This window comes from Trichoderma camerunense, assembly GCF_050948025.1.
Source record: "Trichoderma camerunense strain CBS 138272 chromosome Unknown V8C40scaffold_21, whole genome shotgun sequence".
NCBI lineage: Eukaryota > Fungi > Ascomycota > Sordariomycetes > Hypocreales > Hypocreaceae > Trichoderma > Trichoderma camerunense.
Window position 1 is genome coordinate 384,439 of NW_028145349.1, and position 19,122 is coordinate 403,560.

Below are 19,122 nucleotides of genomic sequence, written 5' to 3' on the forward strand. Positions count from 1 at the left end.
CGCCTCGGGTTTCACCCACAGCTTGTAAGCTCTCACAACATAATGCATCGTAACTACATCAATCGCATTGTATTAAATCAGTATCAAATCAGCCATGGATTGCCATTGCTATACCCTTGTGCTAAATTACACGCGCCAATCCACCTTAGCGATATCGTACACATACTGTCCACCGAACCCTCTAAGCATTCTCAAGCACCCAACAATTCCAAACTCTCTCCCATGTCGCCTCTTAATACACCCGCTCAAATCCATTAATAATTATGATAAGTTTCATATAACTTGGCCGTTACTCGGAAGCTTCCTTTTTGCTAAACAAACGTCGCAGACCTGCCCTCGAGATCTTGTGTCGTAGGGAGTGCTGCTGGTCAACGGGCCGGCTGTTCGTACTCCGCTGTTTTGAGGGACTGGTTGTTTCCTGCTCACGCTTCGCTTCGCTTCCCTCCTCGCCCAAATTCAATTCGTTAATTTCTCTCATTTCGCTGTCGAAGCTCTCCTCATCGTCGTCCTGAGGCACGCCGCGCTCCTCGTCTCCATTGACGACAACGTACCACTCAATAGGCGGCGCCTTTGCCATCCCCATTTGCAGCTCATCGCGGAGCCTTTCGAACCAGTTACCCTCATCCCTCTCCTTGACGAGAGCCTCGTATTTGGCGATTTCCTCCAATACGTTGGCGCTTAGATCTATGCGAATGACGTGGTCTGCGACATAAGCAAACGGTCGCGCCGAGATGGATGTTTCCTCCGGATCGTACTCCTCCAACAGCTTCACCGGAGATGATTGGTTGACCAAGACACTGTCCTCAGCGTCGGGAACACGTGATGGAGGCACGGACAGATCATCGTCCTGATGGGCAATCTTCTTCTCCTCTTGCTTTGCCTCTTCCTGCTTCGTCTCCTCCTGCTGGGGCTCCGAATTTTGCTCAGGCTGCTGCTGCGACGGTAGGCGTTGCGGTAAGTAGTCGAATTTGGTGGCGAAGCGTTCAAGGATGACTGCTGAGGTGGTGCGACCCGTGATCCAATCTGGCGCGGCATCATCCAGATCCTGCATGATGACCCAGATGCGGATGAGCCTCCGCGTCCATCGAAAACCGTGACATAAATAGGTTGGCATAATGAGGGTGAGCGATGATTCTCTATACTGTGAAATGAGAGAGTCGAAAGTCGAGAGTCGAGAAAAGGACAGAGAGGGGAAAATTAAAATCGTCAAGGGTTGAAATTCGTCAGGATCTCACATGTCCCATCTGAATCGCGTGCATTATTTGAAGCAGAGAGAGAATATGTGTTTACACGGCAATGCATGCCTCTGGCGTCGAGAGCCACTAGAAAGCAAAGACACCGATTACTGTTCCCCCGAGTTGCTGTTTTTTCTTTCTTTTTTGTTTTCTGGCCTCTTTTGTTTCTGGCAGTTTGCAATGACTCTCTCCCACCTTCTGTGAGAAGAAAGGCCCAGAATAGCAGTAGTAAAGGAGGGTGAGGCCTCTCTAGGGATTGCAGCTGGGAGGATCGAGACTCAGGAAAGGCTGGAGGAGCGGCACACCAAGTTGCCCGGCTTGTGGCACGTGTCTGCAGCCTGTTTATTGATGCGACGGAGCGCCTTTCAGGTGGGCTGGTGGAACATTAAATGGTTAGACGTGGAGGTTGAGGTCGACAATATTGGTGATATTGAAAGCTTGATTGTGCAGAGACGATGGATTAGAAAGAAGCGAAAAGACGGCGCAAAAGGGAGGTTCAATTGATATGGAGGTTGAAGGTTTAACATTGTAGTCTGTAGAAGCTGTCAAAATGGATTGACGAGTACAAGTACAGCTCCCCGAAGTCGAGACTCCATCAGCCTCAGCTAGTGGGTTTATTTTGACGGGATGACAGCACCGCATCCCTGCTAATTAGCGGGCTGCAGCTGCATGAGCTTCAATGTCTCAGACACTGGCCTAGCGCCCGACGATGCTGTGGCGGGCTGCTGGTAAATTACTGGGTCGTACGGAGTAAACTAGTCGAGGTAAAGTTGGGGGAGCATCCCGGCCATTAATATCCAGAGATTTCCAAGGCTATCATATGTCACCTCAGTAATAGAATAGCTGAGCTCGGGGCCGCTGTTCTGCTTCAAACCCGAAATGAAGAGCACCTGTATCTGTACTTGTACCTTGCATTAGATCTCGTATCGGCAATTTCTCCAACATCTGCCCCGCGGGAAAAGCAATTAACGGTTTACATCACTAACAGCTGGTACCTGGTACGAGAGTTTAGGTAGGTGGCCTGACATGACAACTTTCATCACAATTGCCAAATGTGGCGGATGCCATCACACGTGGGCTGATGTATAATTTCGGCCAAACGGGGATGTAATGAAAACTCTATGTCGACATTAACGTGCTTACTGCTGTAATGTTTTTATGTGAGCCGGTCTATCTGGAAAAGGCTGAGTGATGCAGTGATACTGATGTCCATGGCACTGCATATCCTTTATAAAGCATACATGTACTTACATATATAATTTGGTAGTATAGTGATGATTATGATGGCTACATGTAATCTTATGCCCGTCTAGCACTACGAATCATAGTGGCAGATATAATGTCAAGATATAATGCCTTTAACTACCTTGCCAAATTTGCTATTTGACCCTTTTTTTATTTTTTATCATTGTCTCGGCGTGCTTCTAGTAAACCCTGAGAGACCATGTTGCTCATGACGAGGACTTTTCATAATGCCTTCCGGGAAGTTGATATAGGTGTAATCATCGTCAACATACCAACTCAATTGTTCCTGAAAGCTAAGCAGGAACAAAACATCATAAAGAGAGGCAGCATGGGAGGCTGTGAGGTGAGTGCAATAGAATTCCCTATGCCTTCGTATTGCAAACACAGCGGTCTGTCGGACCGACTTAACCTCGTCCTTAAGCCGCGCCGCTATGGCAATCAAGATTTCGTCAGGTAAAGTTGTTTGCTGGCTTAAGAACTGAACAACAGCCTCTCGGACGGATCCATCGTCGTCTTCAAGCCGTGCTGCTATGGCTTTTATAACTTCGTTAGGCAAGGCTACTTGCTGGCCCAGGGACCGGACAGTAGCCTCTCGGACGGATTCACTCTCATCTTCAAGCCGGACTGCCATGACTCTTAGAATATCATTAGGTAAGGCTACCTGCTGGCCTAAGCACCGGACGGTAGCTTGTCGGATAGATTTTTCCTCGTCATCAAGCCGCGCTACTACAGCTTTGACTATTTCCTTGGGTAAAGGTGCTTGCCGGCATAAGGACCGGATAGCAGCCCCTCGGACATATTCATTCTCATCTTCAAGCCATGCTGCTACACCTTTTAGGATTTCTTTAGGTAAGTTCGCTTGCCCGCTTAAGGCTTCAAGAACAGCCTTACGGATAGACCAGTCCTGATCTTTAAGTCCCGCGATTATGTCTTTCAGGATCTTGTTAGGTAAGAATTGTCGACGTAAGGCTCTAATGGCAGCCCATTGGATAGACCTGTCCTTATCTTTAAGCTGTGCGGCTATATCCTCCAGGGTCTCGTTTGGTAAGTTCGCTTGCCGGCCCAAGACTTCAACAGCAACCCTTCGGGTAGACCCGTCCTGATCCTTAAGTCCTGCGATTGCGTCTCTCAGGATATCGTTAGGCAAGCTTTTCCGACCTAAGGCCTCAACAACAGCCAATCGGGTAGCTTCATCCTCATCCTTAAGTCCCGCGGTTATGCTCTTCAGGATCTCGTCAGGCAAGGTTTGCCGACTTAAGGCTGTAACGGTAGCCCGTCGGATAGGCCAGTCCTCATCCTCAAACTGCCTTACGATATCCATCAGGATATCGTTAGGCAAGGTTTGCCGACCTAAGGCTTCAATAGCAGCCAATCGGACAGCCTCGTCCTCATCCTTAAGCTGCACTGCTAAATCCTCCAGGATTTTGATAGGTAAGTTCGCTTGCTGGCCCAAGACTATAGCAGCAGCCTTTCGGATAAACCCCATCTTATCCTTGAGACGTGCTGCTACAGAGTTAAGGATCTCGACAGGCAAGGATAACTGCTTCAAGGCCGTGATGGTGGAAGCTTGGGGAAAAACTTTGTCGTGCTCTAGCCAAGAGACTACCTCTTCAATAATGCTCGCTGGAAACGTGGGCCATTTCTTTAGCGACTGTAGAATTCTTGCCTTCACATCATGAGACCCTTGGCGAAAGGCGGTGCTCAATGACTGCCCAGGAAGCTCTATCTCACTTGCCAGGTGAAGAATCTCACTTTGTGTGAATTCACCTTCAAACACTAGCCACTTGGCCAGGTGCTGCTCCAGGCTGAATCGAATGGGAAAGTTACTCAATACTTCGCTCAAGCAATGCATGACTAGCCGTTGATGCGTAGGACCTAAGAAATCGAGTGGTTCCTCTTCGATTTTCTGAAAAAAATCTTGGATATTTCCGTCGTCTTCTTCCCTTTTGGTGTCAAGTAATCCAGCAACAAAGCGCCACAAGATGTCGTAGCGTGCTGTGTATTTGTGCTTGTGAAAGAATTTGACAGGTTCAGACTTGTCAATCTTCCCGCTGCTGAGTTCTATACAATTGAGCGGTGCTCCGGCAAGCCATTGCCGTACAAAGTACCGTGCAGCGAAATACTCCTGAAAAGTGAGGTGTATAAAGTGATAGCTTCGGTTGTAGTCTTCTGATGAAGGGTTTGAGGTTCGCAGAAAGGAAAGACATGGAACGATCTTGTCTGGCAAGAAATTCCGGATGGGGTCAGATATACAGTTCAAATGCCTCTGTTCAAATTCTATTATATCATCATGTAGTCCAGTGAACGCAAGGCTCTCAAGGAAAAATATCTCATCTTTGACGAATTCTTCGATCTTTTGGCGACTGGCAGCTTGGATATGGCCCGCTGTTACTGGATTTTCGCCATGTGTTTTCTTTAGTCGCAAAATGTCCTTCTTCCACAGACTAAGTTCTATAGTTTGGTAAAGGGCAGACATGGTCGTCGGCATATCACTGCGAATATCCTTCCAGGAATAGCAAAGCGCATCCAGTTGAATGGGGATACGCACAAGGCCCTGAATCAGCCAATGGTTTTGAAGAAAGGTCCAAACTTTGTTGACTGTTCCCATGTCAGCCTCGATCGTCTTTGGATTGGTAAAGACCTTTTCGATGTAGTCCTTTACTTGATCTGGGTAGAATCCGATCGTTTCTAATTCGAGATCCATGCCAAGTAGCATTTTGCCAGACGGCCGAGAAGTGATTATGACGTTTGGCTGTTTTAAAAGCTCGTCAAGGAAGTTAGACATACTACCTTCGCCAAGGTCTTGGGATACTTCATCTAAACCATCAAGAAGAAATAAAGTCCTGCTACTCTTCGTCTCCAACTCTAATTCGTAGGCCAAAAACAATTCTCTAGCAAACTCTGATTTCTCAGATGACAGAGAGAAATATTCATGAGCGAAGAGCTGTTCAAAGTTGTATCCAGCTATTTCACGTCTTTCTTTCAGCTTTAGGTTTCGTAGAGGTACCCAGAGGACGCGGTCAAATAAGTTGCTCCATTCGCTCCAGGTGCCTCGAGTAAATTCATGGATAATCTTCTTGCACAAGGTGGTCTTGCCGACTCCTGCACGTCCTCGAATCAGTATTCTTCTTGGTTGTATTAGATTACCATCGCGTCCTCTGCGTTTATTAAAGATTGCTGCCAATTCAACCTGGATCGCTTTTTCTGGTGTCTCAACCTTTTGTCGATTGAAGAGCGAAAATGGGGAGGTTGTTCCGTAGCCCCCCTTTGAGCGACTTGCATCTTGGTGGCGCTGTTCCACAACGACAAGATTGATGTAGCACTGATCCATCGACAACAGGTCACCCGAGAGACGCTCAATCTTGAGCTTGTCTGCAGTATAATGCTTGTTCCGTATCCAAGCGTCAGCGTCATCGAGCAAGGAATTTGTACGAATATTCTGGAGAATTTCTTCAATTTTCGCTGCAACACATCTGTAATCTGGTTCTTCAGGGTCCTCAAACTTGTTCATCATTAGATGACATCGATCGAGTGGCAGCGGGTGTGGGACAATATCCAGAGTTGCCGAAGAGCTATCAACGAGCTAATGGCCGTTAATCCACCATCCATTTGCCCTCAAAACAGTATAAAAAGACCAAGGCAGCGAGGGTTATATGCTACTTACCGGCTTTGGCAAGCAAAACTGGTTCATCAGAGGAGACGGAATCAACCAACTCAGAGGGAATTTACGGTGCAGATTTGTCATGCCCGTTTCGTAGAAAGTAGTCACTTGGCAAGGATAATCTTTGTCTTGACACAGCTGGGTGAAGCTGCGTACAAGTTCCTCGAGATGGAAAGTCGACCCCTTGACCGAGTCGAGAAGGTTGCTCACTTTTTGGCCTTGAATTAAAGCCCAGGCCCTCAGACCAGGCTCTGCCCAATCTGCTACATCCTGGAACGAAGTCCCCCGGAAGGGCGTAGCAAGGAACACAATTCCGCGTGCCGATCGCCTAATAGCAGTATATTCACTTGGAGTATGGTCAGCGATCAAGAGGGCTTTCATCAAAATGATTCCCCCGAGACATGACGCAACAAAGACAATCGGAGGATCTTTCCTCTTTGGGTGACTGATCTTTGGCAAAGGACGTCGACTGATACCAGCGAGCAAGAGGCGAGCAAACTCTTCGGTTGTTTTCTGTATCAGATCCGGCTGTTCAAAGAGGTCGGATGGCCAGTCACACGTGAAGATCCGGGCACGTCCTACTCTTCTTGGAAGCATCTGCGGGGATGCCAGCCAGTTGACATCTCCATAGGGGAGTTTTGACTTCCAAACCCATGTGTCCAGAGATTTCGTGTCTAGACCATGGATTGCAATAATATCGATGTCTGTCTCGGCGTCGTCGGCGGGCGAAGGGTGCACCTGGGTAAGACTGACTCCCCTGTGAGGCCCCATTTCTGACGGGGCTCTATGTTTGAAGATATTCGGAACACCAGCGCTGCTCTGTACACTTGGAAAATCCAGCGAGGAAACGTAGAACAGTATAGAGAAGAGAGAGCGTCAACAGTCAAAGGTAGATCTAGCAACGCAAAGGTAAAAAAGAAACTGAGGCGGTAGGCAGATTTAGGCAGGAAGATGTCAATTGAGAAACACGAGGATCCTTCAGCGGGGAATAGCATCCATCCAATTGCAGTTCGCTATGTCACGGCGCTTTGGTGCCATAGGCCCTGTAACCTTGGACATCTATAGCTTATCATCCTGCTGCTTACCTGCATAAAGCTGAGGTGGTCAAATAACAGTCTCGTTAGCACTACAATGAGTGTTGCTTGGTTCAGATAGCTTTGGTGCGGTTAATACCGAAGCGATAAACCTATACTATCACTACCTATCACAAATCAGCGTTATCTCAGGTATAGTACCTACCTGTAGTAGATTAGTAATGCGGTATCCTGCCTATTGCCTTTACTTGAATATACCTGTATTGTGCTATCACCGTATAATCGCACCTGCCTCGAAGTCTTTAGCACGTGAACTATCATCGGCAAGGGCATCTTGGATTTCTGCTTCTTCAACTTTTTCACAACCCACGATTCTTGCAAGAGGAATTCAATTTCAATGGTTTGCCAATTTGATATATACTGCTCTACCCCCCTTTTGCTTTTCATGCTATATCATGCATAATTCCGTTATGCGTCAAGTTGAGATTGATTTTATTGTTCCCAAAAACATACCCAAAAACATCCTTTCCGTTATGCAAAATGCGACTGTCAATGCTCATCTTTCATGTATGCATTTATGCAATGTTGGTATATGGGGAAACAAGACAATGAAAATGAAGGAAAAAAGATCAAGGAAACAGTGTCAATCTCTCGCCGTCATCGTATATCGAGGCTCAAGCTCTCTTGGTCACGCCATTTACAAACTCACTCCCCCATCGTGCTCGATTCCTTCCATGGACCCCAGTCCAAAGTCGAAATCCATATCTTTGAGCATATCACCAAGATCTGCATCCGAGAGATTAATGTCCATGTTGGTCGGCACAGCGGATGGAAAGTCGTTCACACCCTCGGGCTCCTGCTGGATGGGCTCTCCAGAAGCCAATACGGGCAGCTTCGAGTGCAGCCACGCCTTGAACTTCTCCAAAAGGATGGGGTCATCAGCAGCAGTGTGGGTGGCCTTGAGGATCTCCCGTGCCTTGGCTTTTAGTCCAGTATCTGAAGGCAACACTCCCTTGTCCATAAAGTATGCCTTTGCATATTGCTGCAGGCCCCATTCCAGCTCACGAGAGCAGAAAATGACGGCCGGTTTCTGATTGGGGGACGATGTCAACTCTTCCAAGTAACTGTTGACTGCCGAGTGTCCCGCCGTGAACGGCTTGGCGCCGGTTCGCATCGCTACTTCGACATCATTATTGACCATGTCGTGGTCTTTGCGAATAGCATATGGTGGTGCAAAGCCCGTGCCGCCTTGCTCCAACGCCCACGCATAGCCTGGTGGGAGACCTGGGCCAGAGTCATTGATGATTCCAATGTCTCTTTTGAACCTGTGAAGCCATTCTGCGTTATCGGCGGCGGTGTAGTTCCAGGGATCGTCACTAAGAAACGCGAAACCATCAGTGTGATTCATCTAGAATGGGTGCGCATCAGAACTTACTCATCGTACAGGATCCATCGAGCTTGGTACTGTAACTCTTCATCTGTTGGGACATGGCGGTTTGGATTGTTCTTTGACATGGTAGAGGTAACCCATCGCTTGAGTTCCTTCTCCAGCCTTCGGTAGCAGTTGGCATCGTTGAGGAAGTACTGGAACGACCTCAAGTGATTACCGTTCTCATCGAGCCTGGCCTGGAACTCAGAGAAGGGGTTTGGCGCAGCAGTAGAGAGAGAAATGGACATTTTATCAGCTAATTTGCTAGCAATCGGTGAGGTACCCTTGGAGGAGCCTGAAAGAGTCGATTGGTCGGGAGCATTGCGTTGCCTAAAAGCCGCGAGCCATTCATGGTTATCTGCCGCGGTTTGGTTCCAGCCGTCGTCGAACTCGTAAATGGTTATGCGAGCCTTTCGCTGCAGCTCTTCGTCTGTGGGCTCTCTGCCAATGGCACGTTGCTCCTTGAGGAATGCAACCAGCTCAGACTCCAGCCTGGAGTAGTTGTGGATTGTGGAGTCGATCGAATTTGGATCTGTCGACCGGATCGAGTGATGCTGGACGTCTTCGCTTCGAGGTAGATGCGCACGCCGACGGAAAGCTGCGAGCCACCTCGTTGACGAAGTGATCAGTCGCAACAGCCAGTTAGCAACAGCCTCTGAAGGGTGAGTGCACACTTCTTCGACTCGTCCCACGATCTTACGTGCTTCCTCCTGAAGCTCGTCATCCATGGTTGTTAGGCCCAGCAGTTGCTTGGCCTTGACGTATTCATGCAGCTGCCTTTCCATGGGGCACTCTTCGAAAAGGTTGTCCTTGCCGTTAATCTTGAGGGATTGAAGCCTGTTTTCAGCGGCGCCACGGAGAGGACCAAACCTAGCTGTTTTGACAATCGAGTCGTGGCTCATGATAATGTCACGAAGCCACGAGACTTGCGTCGCGATTCCTTGCAAAGAGAGCAATTCAGAGGCGAAAATGATACGACATCCTTCCAACAGCATGTCTTCGTCGCTTGGTGCGCGGCCGTGTTGATCCCAAAAGTTGCTGCCAAAGTAGGCCAGCTCCAATTTGATCAACTCATAGGCATTCCTGGGCGATTCGGGCGGGGACGAGCCAGCATTGTACGGCAGAGGAGACTTTCTCTCATGATGAATCAAATCTATATTTCAAAAGTTAGACGCCTTGAGCTGATCTACGGGATACTGTAATGGTCTCATACAGGGAGGGATCGAGTTCTCGACCATGTCCAGCACAGGTACTTCAAAACCCCAGTCACCCTTCCAGTCCGCCATGGAGTAACCAGTCTTGAAATGCTCAGCAAGATGGTCAACTCGAATAGTCCAAGTATCCATCACAATGCCGCAGAAACCACACCTCGACCGAATCTCGGGGGTAGCAACTCTCCAAAGCTTCATTGCCCACTCCATGAATTTGACGTTGTGAACCAACCTAAGATGCTGGTTCAAGTGGTCTTTTCGATAGAACGTCCTCTCTTCCAGAGATCGTTCTTGACACGCCGAGTGGTTATGGCTCTCTACGTGGGCATCGTCTGGGTTCACCTCGCCACAGAATACGCAGCACAGCTTCCCGTTTTCTGGGTTGACAGCCCGAGGGCCATCTGGCGCACACACCCATCTCTCCAGCGACAGGTGGAGGGACTTCTCGTGGCGCTGCCAGTCGTGCTTGGTTCGGAAAGTTTCCGTACAGAAAGTACACTGGAAAGTCTTGAGCGGAATAGAGAGGCTAGTTGAGCCTCCCTCCTTGCCGGGCGCGGCCCTTCGCCTCCTTCGCCGCCTTCCCTTGGCGCTAAAGGCAGCTGAGCCGAAGGAGCCCCATGACTTTTGCGAACCATGAGAGAATGCAGATTGAAGAGAGCCACCACTGGAGTGGGATGTTCCCACACTGCTGGCAGAAGACTGGTTGCAGAGAGACCTGCTTGAGCCGTCATCTGTGTAGTTGAAGCTATAAGGACTGTTGAGGCCTGAAGAGACTCCAGATGACGACGATGCAGTAACGGCCCTAGCAATGGCGGTGACGGAAGCCGGTTCGTGTTCAGGAGGAGAGTGCTCCCAACGCTGCAGCGGGTTCATGGCTTCGAGAGCAGGTGTTCCCCGTCTGCGTGGGATATCGATCGAGGCAGATAGATTACCGACATGAGGCGAGGTTGACCTAGGAGGCTGAGCCTTACCGCGGCGCCGGGCATTTGCCAACCAATTGGTGATCTGAGTCTTGTTGAGGCCAGTCTGGCGCTGAAGCATCTCTTTTTCCTCATCGCTGGGATAAGGGTGTCTGTTATGGGTTGACAGCCAGTTTTTCAGAATCCGGACTGACTCTCGAGAGAATCTGGCACCAATCTTGGGTGGTGTTCCAGACTTGGCACCGGCAACGCCATCATCAACCGAACCGGCTGTCTGCGGGTTCATCATATCCAAGAAGGAAGGGGTGCCTTGTGCCTTTACCGGCTGGAGGTTGAGGAGGTCCTCCTGGGGAATGGTGTTGATGGGCATATCGGTGGATGACCAGGAGAGCCTGGTAGACTCCGGGTTCAAACTATCAGGGACAACTCCCCCAAAGCTGCATTCAAGTCCAAGGGCAACGCAGCTGGTGCAGTAGCCCTTGTGAAGACCCTCTCGGATTTTTTTGCAAGAGTATCCGCCCAAGACGCAGTGGGCACAGGGGTTGTCTGGTGTCTCCCAAAGCAATGACTCGGTGATGAGGGACTCGACTCCAGGGATCTGAGCAAAGTTGTTGTGTTCAAAGTGCTGAAGGGCACAGAAGCTGAAGTCGTCTTCATTGACATTCTCGAGTACAAGACCAATGTCATCCTCGGCAGGGTTTCCGGTGGACGACATGTTGGGCACAGGTGGGTAGACGCTGTCAGCACCTAGGCCAGCGTTGTCCCAGTTGACATACTCGTCCAGCTCATCAATGATGGTCATCTTGGTAGTTTATGTGAAAGGGCGCGCCGTGCTATTGTCTTGGGCAAGCGGAAAGGCGTGCTCACTTCATCCAACCAGAAGCCACAGAATGACTAGGAAAGGGCGCGCGGCAGGGTCTGAAGACGACGAATCGACCCCAGATGTCGTCCCACCTTCGGATCTGATCCCAATGAGAGAAAAACTCCGACCTTGGAAACTAATGGTCAGAAACCGGGGCAATTGTGAGTCGTGAGATTGAAAACAATGATCAAAATGAGATTTCACTGTTGACTTGATGAAGAAAACAGCAGTTGAGATTGCAATAACAGGAGAAATGTGGCTCGAGGCAAGGCGGACCGTTGCCAGTTTTGTTCATCTGCCTACCCACGCGATCCCCAGCAGGGTCTCTCCGTAACGACCACCAGAAAGCCCCATCTCCACGGCTTTGTGGCTCCCACAAGCGGTGCGGCGTAGCGCTGGAGCCAGTGGGAGCAGAGTCATGAGTCTGGGTTGGTGGAGCAAGCCTCAGCCGGAGCCGGGGCATGCGAGGCAGGGATTGGCGGCGTTGCGGTCGACATGAACTTGTCAATTGTGCGCCCTTCGTTTGACAGACAAGGAGCCCATCCAACCGTGTGTTGTTCCACTGTGTGGGGGAGCAATTATGGTTGTTTCTACCGCCAACCGCCGCATAATGATAAAGAGCTGTTGCTGGCCTCGGATCTTGCACACAGTATAGACACTATCTGGACGGTCGATGCGCAAATCCTTCCCCACGCTGATACATAAAGATATAGCCCGATGACGGCCTCAATGGCTCGGACACCCCTACACTTCCGTCGAGTGGCCTGCTTCGATTACTCGCGAGAAGGGTGTGAATCAATACGATGCCCGTTGCGCTATGCAGAGTGCGGAGAAGGCAAGAGATCACGGATCTCTGTTTGCGGACCAGACGGAGTAATCAAGGGTCTATCAGTACTAAAATTTCTTCCGTGTTATAGACACCGGCCCTTTGCATATACTTTGTTCCCCGACGTACAACCCGTCCCACCCAGCCGATTCATTGATTGCTGACTCCGCGAGTTCTCGGGCTTCAAAGCGGGTGCGCGAGGTGCGATGTGCCGTCGAGGTGAGGTAGTATTCTGGTGCGCGGTTCCATGCTCTGTCTGAAATTACGAGTGTTACAGCCATGGCACCCAGGGAATATCTCCGGGATGCAGCTGATGCAGGGAATAATGCGAATGGGTGATTTCATCTGATGCTGGCAAAACTCATGGACGTGTGGTGATACAAGCCACGTATGGGACACCACATCGCAGACTGACGCCGCCATTGGGATATAATCCTTCAGCAAACGCCCGCCCATGAGTCGATCTGCTTCAGGCAATTCATGCAATAGACCACTTCGTAAGTGGCATGACAAACCTTTTTGCAATTGATTATCAGAACCGCCGGGGACACTAGAGCCCATAAGGCAGATGACTAGTATCTTGGGCGCCCAAGTTTATCACAGCAACCGGGCCCCTGCTAGCCGCATAGCACATGAAGATGGAGCGATGCCGAATGGGCTCACCTACGACATCCACAGGGAGGTAGTATAACAATAACGTTATACCTCCGGACTAGCTCGTCCTATCGTCGTTGCCTGAGCGCCCCGCGCTGACATTCGATGCGCTGGGGGGTTGGTGTCTAGTTCCTGATGCCTGGCATCTGGCGAATGCTCTAGAAACTTCCGCAAAAGCCTCGCCCAAGTTGATGGTGTTGTCCAATGGCTTTGGGGCTTGCTAGACTAACCGCGAACGTGGTGCTGACGCCGAGCAAGTTCGAAATGGCGGCGTCTAACGGCACGTGGTGGGGCAGAAGCTTGTCCGCATTTCCACCTTGTTCGAGTGTACGGGATAGGTCGGGGCGCGAGGCTTGATCAACATCTAGCGAAGCTGTGAGTCGCAAGCAGCTCCGAATCAGGAGGTCTTTATTGTTGACCCCTTGTTCGGTCAGCGTCTTGGTCACAGTCCTCGTGGGAGTTGACGCCATTTGGGGTATATTGGATGCAGATGACTCAAGAGGGCATGGATTCAGCTGCGGCCCGATGGCCGAAAATTCAGATTCATGCTGGAAATGAGATTACCAATGCTGGTTTTGATGGCAGTTCGTGTGACCGTGAAGCAGTAGTGAGTACCTGGCCACCAGGAGATATATAACTGGCCTAGAGACTGGACACCATTTGAATTGGGCTACTTCGAATCTCGAGCCAGCTCAGAGAGGAAGAGGAGAAGATGAAACTTGAGTGGAATCGTACAACGGACGATTCCGCCTTCATAGCCTACGGCTTAGTAAAAGAAAGGCGGTATGTAAACTGGATTTCGTCACCTTTGTTTGATTTCTCTCAAGTGAGACATTCACAGGCAAGACGGGGGAATTTTACAAAGCAACACGCAACAATGGATTTGACGACGTGGTATTATCTTTTTGAGATAAAAAAGATTTTGAAATAGTGCAGCACTGCTTGCTGGAAAACGATCCTGATTCTAGGTGAAGACTTGAGGGTGATGCAACCGGTGTAAGACGGACAAATGCATCACCGTTGCAACAGCCAGCCATCTGGAACCGTTTGGTTTTGAATTTTTCGATTATGATTCAAAGAATTCCAGAATGCTGCAACGGTACTGATTATTTTGGGTAAATTTCAGTCTACTCTTTAGGCAGGTTAGAGAAATTTGTGCGATGCTTCTAGTTGATGTATACAGATTTTCTGTGCCACTAATGTGCCAAGAGAGAAAAAATGGGACAATCTGCATCAAACTTGACTGCAAGAAAGCACACACTCTTTTCCTTCTCATGGCAGGCCAAAATCTAGAAACGTACGTTCCTTTTTTGATTGGAGGGTCGATACTCTCATGACATTCGTGTAATGTATCTGACAGATGCCAAATTTGATTAAGCGTACAATCACCTCATTAACAAGAATAACGCTGTAAAACATAGGCATAAAGATGCCACATATTTTTATTATACCCAGGCAGATAATTGAATAATACCTACAAATATAAAACAATAAACATAACTGCCTATAAATTAAACTGTAGGTATAGTCCAATCGATATAGAAGCAATTATTCCTGACTATTCCGTACATACTCAGAAGAGAACCCATTCAACCCCCCACAATTCCGCCTCAATATTCTAAAAGAGCTGTTTACCCACTCCACACTAAAGAAACCAAGTCGATAGACACGCACCTACATATCAAAGAAGTCCGGTCCGCGGTAATAAAAGCCGGCCAAAACATCCTTTACAAGAAGCCAAAATAGTTTCACTGCGGCAAACGCCACGCTGACATGCTAGTTCGGCTTTGCTTCTGGCTCACGTTTTTGCTTAGCGCCATGGGGTGGCAATGGCGTTCAACCAGATCCATGGATGATTCTGTAGCAAGCGGCCCTGTAAAACGGATACGCACTGTACAGTAGAAATGATAATGTCGCAGTGTGTCTTCCACCAGTAACAGAGAATGTTTTACGAAGAAAAATACAAGTAAATACTGATATATTTACAGTAAAATACAGTAGATGTAAGCAAAGAGGAATGTATATCAACATGTCTCAAAGAGCAAGTAAACTATTTGAACTGTCTAACTTGGGCAATTCGCAGACCCGCTTTCTTTCAATTCATGGCTTTTGGGGGAGAGGCTAGTGAACGGCATTTTCGCTCGGCGTACTTTTCAATGTAGATGCGATGCAATTTGCCGATCGATTTTGCACTAATTGCGACGGAAGAACAAGCCCGTTAGACTAAATTGTGATTATCAATCAATTTATTGACGTGCTATTGAGTGACGGCGCTTCATATCTCATGAGTGGTCTTACCGCTGTTTCTCCATGTAGGCAGATGATTCAACGTTTACCTAGCCATAATCTCGGCCTTAATAGGTACTCAACAACAGTTATAGATGGACAAGAAGATGGCAAGAAAAGGTAGACAAGTACAATGGCAGAGTCATTTCTTTGCATGTATCTGATGTAGAGAAACAATACTTCTGAGCATATATATAGGTAGTGACACATCTTATGGTACAATGCTCAAAACAAGACAAAGATACAACCCATGATGGTCCAGACAAAGCATCAATCATGCCGCAAACACCGGCCCATGCCTCGCGAGAGGTAAAATAACTCCCCTCTTCCAATTCAAGTAGGCGTACCTGCAAATCCTCCTTCTAGATACGCCGTCCCGTCCGTCCAAGACGCTATAAGTCATTTCCTTTCCCGATGCGCCTTAATGGGTAGCTATGTTTTGAAAAGAAAAATAAGAAAACAAGATAAAAGTTGCGCAAGGAGTATGAGACCATTGACCATTTGGCAATCATGCCGTCATAAATTCCCTTCGTTTTACCCTTCCAACTCCATAAGCTCTCGCTCTTTTGCAGCGAGCATCTCCCGCATCCGCTCAGCCTCTTGCCTCAGTAACAATCTGCGCTCTGCCTTGATTCGTTCGCTCTCCGCATCGATATCGTGAGGCCTTGGTGCCGCGTTTAATGGCGTAAATCCACCGCCGCCCGATAGTTTTGGTGATATACTGGCGGGAGACCTCAGGGGCGGCAGAGAGTAATCTCCCCGATCCGCACTGGTAGGCCCAGTATTTGATATTTCATCGGCATTGGTCGATGGATTCAGTATGGATTTGATGGAAGAAATTCGCTTCGAGCTCTCGTGACCACCATCTGCACCTTTGACAGAGTCTGCCTCGGTGGATGAAAACGATCGTTTGCGGTTGGGTGAGAGGAAGGAGGCGGGCGATAGGGAGGATTGTCTTTCGTCGGCTGTTGTTGAGTTCATCGAAGCTAGCGGCGCTAGTTTATTCTCGTCGTTGAGAGATGGTGGCATGCTGCGTGATGCGGTGCTGTGTTGGTGGTACACTGCCAGATCAGACGCAGATGCAGAAGGTAGTGGTGAAGGATTTCGGCTGGTCGGTTGGGGTTCGATGGTCAGAGGGTGACCAGGGCGACGTCGAAGGCCTAGATTTACAGATCCATCTTCGTTAATAGTTCCCCTCTCTGGGGTCCCCTGGCTTTGTGTTTCCAGTCCCTCCATGCCCTCATCCATTTCTTCATCCTGCGCCGCGGGAATCACTCGCTTTCGCCTTTTGATAGTGGCCTTTTTCATAGTAACTGGTCTGTGTACACCATGCAGCTTGTAATACAGCCCTAGATATCCCCCCTACTAGTTAGAAAAAACAATATGACGCAGTAAAATAATGGCATGTATAAACTCACCACAGGCATTGCAGATTGTATGTCCACTTTCATCTCTCCTCCACAAGGGCGTTATTGTAGTTGCACAGTTTTGACAGGCGATGATAACCGTAGTATCCCGTTCTTGTGCCTGAAGGGCATTGATATCGATGGGAACTGGTTCAGTCTTGGTTTCAACACGGCCATGGCATCCGCCTTGTCGCTGCATCACGTTGAGCTGAGCGCTCTTCGACATGCGGTTATTGTATGCAGGGCATCCGTTACATCCTTCAGCGCCACCGGTGCCGTTACAGCGGCCGCCGCCTGGACAGGTGCCTGACTGAGTAGCATCGGCTGCCACGTAGGTTGCGCCAGCGACATTTGGTAGCAGCTTTGGTGCAGGAGAGGAGCTTGGCTTAGCAGGCGGCTGGGCTGAGCCGGTGCTGGGCACCAAGTTGGGCGGCTTTTTCAGGCTCGTAGGCCGAGAAGCATTCCGGGCCTTCAAGTATAAGCCACAGGCGTTGCAAATAGTAGCGCCTTGGGGGCTTCTCCTCCAAAGGGGAGTACGGGTAGTGCCACAGTTGCTGCAAAGGAGTTAGCAATGAAATTCACGACACAACAGCATTATGTAGTCATGACAAAAGCTCACCTGCAAACCTGCCCGCCTTGTTCCTGCGCATTTGCTGCCAACAGTTTTTTGGTTTTAGGTGCACTCGACGTGCTCCTAGGGCTGCCAGCAGTCGACGAGAGGTCATCATCGTTGCCTACATTTTCCCTTTCTCTTGCATTCAAGGCAGCATACTCATCGGCATGTTTAGGCCTCTGGCCGTCGCTTTCCGTCGGAGATGGAGCTGCGTTTATAGGACCAGGTGGTGTGGTTTCGCGATTCTTTACCGACATAGGTCGAGAGGGCAGGGCTGTCCTCGCCGTGCCAGATTCCCTCTGAGGCCCGACCGGCGGCGTCCCCGGCTGTGATGCTTCACTCATTTCCGCGCCGACAATTTCTGGTGATATCAAAACTTGCTCAGTAGATGACGCCCAATACCACGAGATATGTTGGGCGTGGTACGAGGGCTGACAAATAATTAGTGGCGCAGGCACGGACTCGTCAACCGACGGCCGAATGTAACATTTGGCAACGGAGGATGGTCGGCTTCGAGGTGGCGAATATATCAGGACGATATTTCCTTAGAAGCACCGACAAAATAGAGTCGCTCAAAAGGCTGAAAGGCGATGGACAGGCGATGGATCAAGAGATTTGATTGATGGTGGTGGTGACGAGCCGGCAGCGACGTTGCTCCGAATCCGAGTCGTCAGGAGACAGGCAAATTAACGTATCAAACGGTCAGGATGGGGGCCAGATGGCCGGATGAAGAGGCCACACCTCGGCCGAGAGAGCTCGTTGACGCAACGCAAATTGTCTGGCCAATCGATACGGAAGTCGAAGAGCAGCCGCAGCTTGGCGGATGATGGAAGGATCGAGAGAACCAGGTAAAAATGGCGGCGAGTCCAGGGCTCGGTGAAAGTTGGAGGATTCGGGGAGCGGGGCCCTTAGAACCGAGACGAGGTGAGAGTCTCGGCGAGTCAAGACGAGTCAAGGCAAGGCAAAGGCGAAGGCGGGACGATGCGATGCGAGACGAGGCGACGAAGGATTTGATTCGAGATGATTTGGGTGATGTGGTGTGATGTGTGTTTCAAGCTTTTTCCTGCATGTACAAAGCTGGGTACCCGACTCTGTAAAGTGGTCCCCCCGATCTGTGGCCGAATCTGAGTCCCCAGATCTGGGATATAATCATACGGGCGGAGGAGATTGAATTCGGGAGACGGTCGAGCAGAGGCCCGTGAATTGAATTGAGGCCCCCGATGTCGTTGTCGGTGATGCGAAGGAGCACGTCCGGGCTCGGCACTAGAATATATTACGAAGCACAAGTGAGTACTTGTCAACGGCACTACTAGGAAGGTGAGTAGATGATCTGGGTGGTATCGAGGCCGCAGTGTGTTGGGCTGGCGTGATTGCCGTGCCTCTAGCACCTCAGAAGCGTCACTTCAGCATGCAAAATGTCCGGAACGAGACCCCAAGCCCACTGCAAGCCCACTGCAACCCACCGCTGGTCCGCCGCCAGCCCACCGCCTACGCAAGGTGGCCAATGAGGCTGTCGTGATACGCCGTCGAGATGCCTCTGCTTACAATAGTCGCCGTCTGATTGGCTGCCCGTGCAGCAAATCTGTCATTTGCAAGGGGCAGCCACAACCTCGCACTGCGTCGGTCATCGGCAAGGCTAGACCCGTTGCAGCGTCCAATTTGTCCAATTTGACGACGCGATCAAGACCGATAAGATAACGCGGTACCTGGACCAACGTACCTCGTAGCTCCGTAGCTCAA

At 49.6% G+C, this 19,122-nt stretch overlaps 4 protein-coding genes across 4 annotated transcripts; all 4 read right to left on the minus strand.

The window, feature by feature from the left end:
* Positions 1-53: 53 nt before the first annotated feature.
* V8C40DRAFT_113501 (uncharacterized protein) lies at positions 54-1,371 on the minus strand. Its single transcript, XM_083210827.1, has one exon. The coding sequence runs from the start codon at positions 1,112-1,114 to the stop codon at positions 290-292; it is 825 nt and encodes a 274-aa protein (XP_083068681.1). The 5' UTR covers positions 1,115-1,371; the 3' UTR covers positions 54-289.
* A 1,205-nt stretch (positions 1,372-2,576) lies between these two features.
* On the minus strand, positions 2,577-7,345 carry V8C40DRAFT_255981 (armadillo-type protein). The gene is made up of 2 exons (XM_083218176.1): positions 6,145-7,345; positions 2,577-6,063 (listed from the first exon to the last, which is right to left on the minus strand). Exons 1-2 carry the CDS (start codon positions 6,910-6,912, stop codon positions 2,641-2,643), a joined length of 4,191 nt encoding a protein of 1,396 aa, XP_083068682.1. The 5' UTR covers positions 6,913-7,345; the 3' UTR covers positions 2,577-2,640.
* Positions 7,346-7,547: 202 nt separating this feature from the next.
* V8C40DRAFT_255985 (uncharacterized protein) lies at positions 7,548-12,018 on the minus strand. Its single transcript, XM_083218177.1, has 3 exons — positions 9,818-12,018; positions 8,611-9,757; positions 7,548-8,551 (listed from the first exon to the last, which is right to left on the minus strand). The coding sequence occupies exons 1-3, from the start codon at positions 11,535-11,537 to the stop codon at positions 7,873-7,875; spliced, it is 3,546 nt and encodes a 1,181-aa protein (XP_083068683.1). The 5' UTR covers positions 11,538-12,018; the 3' UTR covers positions 7,548-7,872.
* A 3,751-nt stretch (positions 12,019-15,769) lies between these two features.
* On the minus strand, positions 15,770-18,024 carry V8C40DRAFT_113578 (GATA-type transcription factor). Its single transcript, XM_083210828.1, has 3 exons — positions 17,389-18,024; positions 16,782-17,323; positions 15,770-16,712 (listed from the first exon to the last, which is right to left on the minus strand). Exons 1-3 carry the CDS (start codon positions 17,724-17,726, stop codon positions 15,898-15,900), a joined length of 1,695 nt encoding a protein of 564 aa, XP_083068684.1. The 5' UTR covers positions 17,727-18,024; the 3' UTR covers positions 15,770-15,897.
* Between the last annotated feature and the right edge of the window lie 1,098 nt (positions 18,025-19,122).